The 9,940-nt window shown below is 32.1% G+C and overlaps 1 protein-coding gene across 1 annotated transcript in view; it reads right to left on the minus strand.

Moving 5' to 3' along the window:
• Positions 1-2,504: 2,504 nt before the first annotated feature.
• Positions 2,505-9,940, minus strand: part of LOC106470306 (protein turtle-like) — a gene marked incomplete at its 5' end in the record, with an annotated part of 95,193 nt that continues 87,757 nt past the window's right edge. The window contains one exon of the mRNA XM_013930852.2: positions 2,505-3,253. Coding sequence (XP_013786306.2) covers positions 3,189-3,253 — 65 coding nt within the window. The remainder of the gene's footprint in view (positions 3,254-9,940) is intronic.

Here is a 9,940-nt window from a genome sequence, read left to right on the forward strand (position 1 = left end):
AACTTTGTAGTACAGAGAATTTCCACAGTCACTTTAAACTTAAAAACCTTTATAATACACCCAATAAATCACGGTGATTCACACACTTTAATTACGGTGCCTACTGTTCGCTTGACTCAATTATCTCTATCTCGATCGCGCTGGTTTCTCTCGCCAGGCTTATATATTAAAAAGACGGTGTCTCGAATGCACTCAGGCCTTCATGATCCTTCATGAAACTCCAGCACTCATGCTCCCAACGTCGCGTGACTTCCTCTGTCGTAACAGAGTGATTTAACTTTTAAGTTAGAATCACGTGAAGTCTCAGTGCTCCAAAACAAAGAACTATTAGCATAATTAAAGCATGCTGTTTGTTATACAAAAAACAATCCAAGTGCAAGTCATGATACCATGTGATGGTAGTGAAATAATATGCCATTTTGATTATGCAGTTACTTATGACGTATAAAATAATAGGCGGATACGTTTATTGTACATAAACTAAGTTATTACCACGTGATTGCTTGTCTTTACTAGTTATTTTGTACTTTTACATTCTGTCTTCACATTGACTGATTCGAATACCCAGATGTCTCAATAATCCAGAAAAACTACTGCATTACAAATGCGTTTGATTAGCAAGATTTCTCTGTATATGCATTTTATATAGTGCATATTTTTGCACAGTGTTTGAGATTAAGGTTTAGTTTCTATATTATGTTGTTTGTATATTGTTACGACATCGAGGTCAAGTGACTACTATCACGCCACGTCATTCTCGAACTTTGACGTATTTTCCTTAAATCTCGTGATCCTTCTAGATATAGTGTAGTCTTGTATATATAAGACCGGCCACGAAGCGACGGAGAGGTAATGAATAATTGAACTGAGTATTGTTGAAGTCGAGCACGCGAGACGTTTGTTATAGTGCGACTGTTGAAATCAAGTGTATCGCAAAGTTATATTCAGAAAGAATAAACCAGTTTTATTAAGAAAGGACTTGTGTCGCTAAATTTTCGTCGGAACGAATTATAGTTTGAAGAGCTTTGAACTTTTTACATGCGAATTTAGTTGTTGGAAGATTTTGTTTGTACATTTTTGGTTTTATGCGTAGCCTGTTAGAATACTCCTCTTAAACGGGCGGGTGAACTGTGAAAATTTCCTCCTATTTAATATATAACTTTTCTTGTTCAAGGGTTTTTAATGTAATAGTAATATGTTATCCTTGTTACAGAATTAAATTTCGTGCGCAGTCTTTATTAAAAGGTATTTTTCATGTTTATTTGTTTCAATATGTATTTGAACTTTGTGAGCATGGATTGTTAAACCACCCTCTCCCGAAAGGGTGATAGAGCTTTGTAACAAGTTAATGTTTAGTTTTAAGTATTGCTAGGCAAGTGATATTACGAGATCGGCCTGGAAAGAAAGGTGGATTGGAGGCTGTAGGACAGGGATGTGATATATGGTTTCACCCATTTATTGAAAAATACCATTAAACATCTATGTGAACTCGTGTCTTGTTTCTTTTTCTGTGATTTAACTCAAAGGGAAGCACACGTCAAAACCTGAGGTATGAGAACCTCCTAACTTAACAGGCCTAACTTTTTTACTCGGTCAATTTTCCTGTGATACATAAGGGAATTGTGCTGTAATACAATATGATACATTAAAATGGAATTCGTAAAATATAAATGTATACACATACCTAGCTTAATATTATATAATAACCAATGCATCCTACTATTTAGAAGTAATTTCGGTTTTCATACTCCAAGACCCATGTCGCTTTCACACACCACCTGATGTTAAAGAGCATAAAGATTACAATGATAAAAATACATAAACCGCCTAAGGTTGTATTCAAATAGTTTTCTCATCATCTATGACAAACATTTTTCAATCAAGTGGCATCATGAAAATGAAAAAAAAACTATTGGGGTTGGTAGAAATGGCTACTTCTGCTAAAATACAACATTCACGTCACTTTTAATGTTACAAGCTATAAAATACACATACATACAGTCTAATGAAGTAGGAGTATTAGAAGCCACAGTGAAATTATTTTGTCAGTAGAGCAGCCCGAGACATTATGCTTTCCATCTGGTATTACTTTCGAAAGGACAGAAAATTTGCTACAATAGGTAAACATGAAAAATAACTCGCACCAAATCTGGTAAATCACTACACACATTTTTCGAAGATGTACCTGATATGTGGACCAAGTTTTGTATATTTAGTTATGTTTATGAGCTCAAACACAAAACGTTTTTAGTATGGACTTTATAGTGTTTTGTATACACCATAGTCAAGTTCTTCAAGGAAAATGTACTGTGCTGTCTGAAGTAAACCACTAGTGTTTACTTCTTCCATAAGTAAGCTATACTCTGTTATTTATTTAATGTTATTTTCATTAACAGTATTGATTAGAATGTTTAACATATATATTTTTATTATAAAAATTACTTTGAATGGTTGAGAGAAATCACATGATCCCTGAAATAAAACAAGTCTTTCTTAATTTTGAAGTGACAGATTAGAGGGAAGGCAACTAGTTAACTCCACCCACCACTTATTCTTGGGCTACACTTTACATATGAATAGTGGGATGGACCATCAGATTATTCTGTCCTGCTGAAAGAGTGGGCACCGTTGGCGATGTTTTGATCCAGAAATTACGAGTTGAGCACCATAATCACCAAAGACTTGTATAAAAGCCTTCTTCTTGAGTTAGTATCATGCACATAATCTAAATAAAGTTAATATTTCAATACTTTTCGTGCAAGTGTTCTGTATTTACTTAATGTTTTTGTGAACAGGATGTGAAAATCCTAAACCAATAAGGTTACTTATCAAACTGGCTCTTTCATAGAGCTTATATTTGCTAGGAAATGCTTCTGTGTCATTCCTCCCTTGAGGTTTAAAGGATGGTGCAAAGCTTTGTACAAGTTGTGAGTTGGGAATTCAACTCCTCTTGAACATGTAAAATGGGAATGTTCAAAGATGTTTTTAATGTAAGACTTTAGTCTGACTTACCAATGTATTATAGACAATTTTTCTGTCTTTTGCACAGTCAAAACAACACTGACACCATCCAGAAAACTTCTGTTATATGTAAATACCAAAGACTTTGTGTGTGTGTGTGTGTACAAGTAAAGACTTTGTTTCTTTGGTTTACATTTGTGTTCGAGCCTCTTCTTTGCTCTCCGTGTTCATTTGATTCTCTCACAAACAAATCTGCTTGACCCTCCTGTTGTTGCAATACTGTCGTTTCTACCTGTATATAAATATAAAATATAAGATTGTCTAAACTATATTGTTCAATGTTATCACTGATTCTATAGCTAAAATATGTAAAGCTAGATAGCAACCACTTCCTGATCCAAATAAATAGGAATTACAAAAATATCATGAATATAAATGTTTATGTGTTTACATACTATATTGAAATGTTGCTGATGTATGATTCAAACATGTTTAGTATGTATTATAGCACTGCAGTGGTTTGAATCCCACTTTTTAGATTTTTTTTTTTAATTATGAAAGTAACAAAAACCAGATCCAAGTCCATTTTACAAATATTCAGATTTTAATGTAGCCATTTATGCAGCATGTTTGATAAAACACACAATGAAAACATGAACTTAATATTTAAAACTACAGATCATCACTTCAGATTTTAGTCTTTAACTGAGGAATAACAACACCCTTTGCATTTCAGTACTTTCAAAAGCACAATGATGTTACTAGATAAGAATACAAAATACAGAATTTGTTGTTCAACAATCCTTTGTTACTGTAAATTAATCACAACCACCCACGTTTATTTAAAATAAATTGTAATGCTTTTTTCCCTATTTTCGTGTATTACTGCCAAGATATATAACTTAGTTTTCTGCAATTCTTTTCCGCCATGAAAAATTACTTGCCAAAGCAATTATTTTGAAATTAAAATAAGATATTTAGTAAAAATGTACAAGAAATCTAAAATAAATTTTTAAAAATTTATTTAAATAGTCCAAAAAAATGACTCTTATAACTGAAACAATGTGCAAACTGTTCATTATATATATGCACACACACATATACATAAATCTAACCCATTTATCACTTTATGCCTTTCCTTTTTTTTGCAAATTGGATATTTCCTAGATCTACATATCTAGTTTCCACATTCAAATCTGTACAAAGTAATGAAACCAGCTAACAGAACTTGAAAATATCAGTTACTTCAGTCACCAGTTTGAATTGTAGCTTATTTTAACAGGCTTCATAAATCCAAACTACTGTTCATCTTGCACACTTCAAACTAATATGATAGCTGCAACCATAGATGATCTATATATTATACGATATCTATGGCTATGACACATTTGATATTTAGCACTTTCTGTACAACACTGTACTTTGAAGTCAACTTCCATGTTCTATTTTGTTCTGTATGGTGAAGTAGAAGGAATTCTATTTCGCTTTTCTATTTTAATGAACTGCTACATATTATAATATATAAATATAATAAAAACAAAAATTTATATTTAGAGTTCATTCATTGTTTTTTGAAACTACACAGTATATTTTTTCCTGAACAGGATAATAATTAAAATTTTTATTCCACTTAAATCTTTGTTAAACCAATTGTAACACTTTTCAAGGTATTTCACTATGTGTAAAAATTGTATTTCATGATCTCCATTAACAATTCTTAACTTTTGGTCACATATCTATTTAATTGATGTCATGATCACTTTAATGCATCTTAAGAATATAAAAGAAATGGCTGTGGATATTTTGAAATAAGTTATTATACACAGAAACGGATTTCAGTGTCCTACTTTCTGAGCTTTCTTCCCAATTACTACAATATTTTAATACATAAAATCATATGGGAAGGGAATGGGTAGTACTAGAAGTGTAAAACAGATTTAAAAAATTAATGGTAATTCAATGGATCTTATTTACTTTAGTTGGTCATTGTTTCATACGATGATTATGATAGACACTATATTAACATCACAGAAAAATCCTGAAAACCATAATTATAGTTTGAGTAGAACTTATCTTTCAATAATAAATTGTTAAAGAATAATAAAAATAACAATGTTTTATTCCATAATTCACATCATACTAAAACGCTTGTTTAGAAAGGCATAAACCACTTACAAGAAAGTACGTTAGAAGAGGGATAGTATCAAATTTTTATCTTAACGATACAATTCACATTATACTGATATATGAAATTAAAACTCATTCTATTGATAGCTTCCTAAAGGAGTGTAAAATATGTAGGAAGTTTATGAATAAGAAGTTACACATCTTTGCTAAATGAACAATTGATACCATTGTTTCTCTATTAACTGATCAAATTACAGATAATTGGACAAACAAGTATCAAAACAATTCAACAGGAAAAATAGTTTAAATAATATTTTACTAGTTCAACTAATATTCTACGTTTCATTCGACCATAAACTCTACACATAAAGATCACAGAAATTATTCGATTATGTTATAATCATGACAACTTAAACTTTTTTGTATATTATTCTTACAAGTCATACCTTGGAAACTTAATTTGAAAATCAACTGCATATTCATAGAGTATATTTCATGTATAATACTTTCTAGAAGATACTATATTCTCAATATTTCGTTCATATTTAGTTTATTAAGTACTACTGATGACTCAACTGTTAATTTTTCTAATCTAAACCTGAAATTAAAACTTTAAAATTTTAATATACTATACTACTTAACGATTTTTATATCACTTTAATTTGGTAAAATTTACTGTTATTAAATAAAAGGAATATAAAGAATAACTGAATGTCAAATGCATTAACAGCTTAGAAGTACTTTAGATATACGTAAGGACGAATATATTTTTTACATCATTGAATGGTGATAAAGCTGTCAAAGCATCTTACAACAAACAAAAAATAATGAAACTTCTTTAACATAAAATCTTGTTAATAGTGATGCGTACTTCTTTATATATTTTATACATAATTATATTATTTTTAGAAAACGATTAGTCAACAGGTTGGGTTTCCTAGTTTCACACTGATATTTTTAACATTAGTTTGCTATTCTAGTTCCTACTTTACTGCATAGAATGATAGATGAATTACCATGTGTTTAAATGGAGGGAAAAACAAACTCCAAATGTTACATTACTTTAAGATTAATTTGTCAATTTAGACTAATATTTACAATATTCAAAGCTCACTGTATGTAGAACACCCATGCAATTGTTGTTTTTGGCACAGCTAAATAGGGCAGTGAATTCAATTCAGCATTTTTAAACTATGAACCTGACTGTACATATTTTTAGATGTTGGGGACAAAAGGACAATAAGTAATAACAAAAATATACTACTTCAAGATAATTTAGGTTTATACTGTTAATAAGGATAAATTATGTCTTACAACAATGCAAGTATGCAGTCAATTTGACTTTGCCCCAATCTGTTGTAGGGAGTTGAATGTTATTTAGTATTAATAATAACCATTGAGAAATGCATTTTTCATAACATGTTATATTGTTTCTTCAAAATGCATTACATTTTCCATGTTAATTCATCTGTTCAAGGAAAAGTAACTGAACACAAAATAGCATCTAATTTCACCAACTGTACAAGAATGTCTGATTTATGATACTTATTTTGATTCCTATTCTATGGTTCGGAATATAAATAATTTATTTTAGGTATTAAAACACAACTTTCCCTCTATATAAATGTCACAAAAAGGATATATTAGCTACAATTTAATCATTGTATACAGATTAAATATTATTTTCAGAAGTGCATCCAACATTAAACCTCTGCGTACATATTGGTTTGGGTAAATGGGCTATGTTAATTTTCATTACAACACTGCGGATACTAAAATGACAATATATAATATTTATATGGGTGAAACAGAGCATTCATTAGATTGAATACAAAGGTACTGAGAATAAACACAGACAGAACAAATGCACAATACAAATTTTGTCGAAATTTTGACACCATGTGTTTCTTAGCCACCCAGTGTTCTGCAAAGGTTGATTGGAATCACACTGATATTAGCCTTCACAGAGCCGGAAAAGTGTGAAAGTGATCAGTATGATTGAGGATCAAGAATGCAACTTTAATCAGAGTAAAAAAACAACCAGGTATGCAAAGTAAAAAGAGAAGTTGCAATGATCTTAAAAAAAAAGGAGTATTTTAATGTTGATTGTGCTGTGACAACAATAATGACTTTAGTGTTGTACATATGCTATGGCGAAAGACACTGGGTGATCGGTATGGAAGAAACCAGTTAGCACAGATTCAGAGAAGACAGTCTTAAAACATTTAACACGTCTTTTCTCTACAGTTTGTGAACATAACAATAATGATAGATCTTCTGTACAAAACCTAGGCAAAGTGGGGATCTCACAAAAGTGATATGAATACAATGAATCATGATGACACAGTTTATTTAAGTTTCTTTTCATAGAATCCTAATGTTCTTAATTACGTCAACAAGAAATTTCTTTTCTTCTTTGTAAAACAACCAACAAAAAGAGAGAAATTATGCACCTTCAGTGATATAGCTTAATTATCATTACATTCATTCAACATCTTTTTGTACATGGTAAAATATGCAGAGTTAAAATGAAAGAGAAAGACAGAGGTTTCAACATCATCCACATGATGACAGCATTGTAGAGTTTAATGGCAGACATTCAATGCAATGGAGGTTCAGTGTCTTGTCTTTTTAACAACTTTGAGATTGACACGTTCCATAGTTTAGCATATTTCTTTCTTCTGTCCTTACAACCCACGAGAGTTTCCTTCAGCCCTGCACACCAAGCCTCACTATTGATCTTTGGGCTTGGGTTGTCATTTCAGTGTTGAAATACAGTAGCATTATGGCAAATAAAGGGAAGTAAATAGTCCTATGTCATTTTCAGCAATTGTAGCTTTAGGAAACTGACATTGCCAGTGTAAGAATTCTGGTTGGCTGAGAGACCCAAAGGAAGATACATAAAAAGAGGCTGGGAATACTAAATCTACTGAAAATTTATGTAACGAAAGTCAGGTCAAGGAATTAGAATGATTTATAGGTAGAGACAGCAGTCCCTCAAACTGGGTGCATACTAGTACTACTACGGCTAAGAGAGAAAAGATTTGTTAGTTCATCACCCTTTTCTCAAGTTCTTCTTGTGGACCATGTCTGAAAAATCCTGCAGTGGATGCTTATCTGCTTTCTTTGTCAGTGTGTAAGTGACTAGTGTTTTTACTAGTAACATTTGCCCTGTTATGGCTTCTGGGTACACTTTCTTCTTTCATAGAGTTCTTGCCTTGTCAAACAGAAATTACTTTAGCATTTTCAGGCTCAAAGAGTAATCCCTAATGTTTTCAACAAAAAATAGTGTGGTGATAGTATGTAACTGTAGCAGTGAAGCCTCATTTATCCTTTTTTTCCATTTAAATTTTAAAGAATGTTATAATGAACTACAGTTCTTAAAAGCTACTGTGGGTATATGTCTTAAGAATGGTATCACTGTGTTCTTGTTGTACCTTTAATGTTGAAAATTGTAATGAAGAAACAGCTTTCCTGTATTTTGTCGTGCCACCAGATTTGTTTATTCTTTTTTCAGATCTTTGACCAAAAGAGAATTCACTTTTGCCAACATTCAATCCCTGAGCTGCAAAATGTGTTGGATATGTCTGGTGACTTGTAACTTTGATGAATATTAAAGTTTTGCGAAATGATACAAGACTTAAAACCATGTACATTTATGAAGTGCCTTTACTGTCCAAACAGGTTTATGATCCACTTGTTCAAGGCCTCCACAGAAAACCAGGACCCAATAATGTCTTAGGTGTCAAAAGAATGCTCATCCAAGTGAAGGACAAACTTCCAATTTCAAGACTTGATCTGGTATGTAAACAGGTCTAAATTGACAGCCAGAACCCTTGACTGGGCCTCAAGCAGCAGATGTAAAGAGAGCAACTACTAAGGAGATTGGTGAAGTTGCAAGGATAGGATTTATTTGAAAATGGTTGCTGCTTTGCTAATAAGTCCTCTGAGTCTCTGTAAGAGTGAACTCACTGCTTCTTGTGCAGGAGCCTGGGTCATTCAGGGAGGGGGATAGATGATGAGGAAAGGTTGGGAAGTAGAATTTAAAAAAATCTGACCAAAGAAATAAAAACTTGTTTTAGGTAATTAAAATGGATGGGAGAATATGGTATTTGGTATAGATATTTTGGTAGCTGGAATCACTGAGGATACTTTCCTGTAACCTGGACGGAGTGAGTACATGAGCATCACGAACATTTCTGAAAAAGAAAAACTCATAGTCTCCATCTTGCAGCACAAAACTGCTTTCAATGGCATGGTGTATTCTCCCATGTAATCATTACAGCACACTGTCCCAGTATGCCTACACCCTCTGTCATATTTTCTGAGCTGGATTCAGTTTCAGGGAATGTGGTGGTCGTGACACCAAAAGTGGAATTCTGGCTGGACCCAAGTAGGTGGGAAAAACTGGAGGACATATATCAAAGAGCAGAGGGAATTAAACCTGGTACTCTAATTTTGGAACTTCCTGTGTATGGAGGTGGTCTAAAGCTGAAATGAAGGGGGGAAAACTTACTACATTTTGTGAGAACAAGGTGAACCTTTAAGTTAGAGAAAAAAAATCATTACCACAGATGAAAGGGAAAATATAGGTTAGTTCAAAATATATGTACATCTTTGATTGAACTGTTTTCAAATTTACTAAACGTTAGGGATAAGTAAGACAAACTTATTTTAAGCAGTCCTTTTTAAAGGTATAAGATAAGACATAGAGAGCAAACAAAGAAATATACACTGTTTTTGCAAAATAGAAACATATACTGGTGTGGGTAACATTATGTATCTCAATATAAATGTAGTGAATTTGTAATCCAAAACTGTTGAAACAATGTTTTTATGACAGAAAATACCC

The sequence above is a fragment of the Limulus polyphemus genome, unplaced genomic scaffold (genome assembly GCF_000517525.1).
Source record: "Limulus polyphemus unplaced genomic scaffold, Limulus_polyphemus-2.1.2 Scaffold3933, whole genome shotgun sequence".
NCBI classification, from domain to species: Eukaryota; Metazoa; Arthropoda; class Merostomata; order Xiphosura; family Limulidae; genus Limulus; species Limulus polyphemus.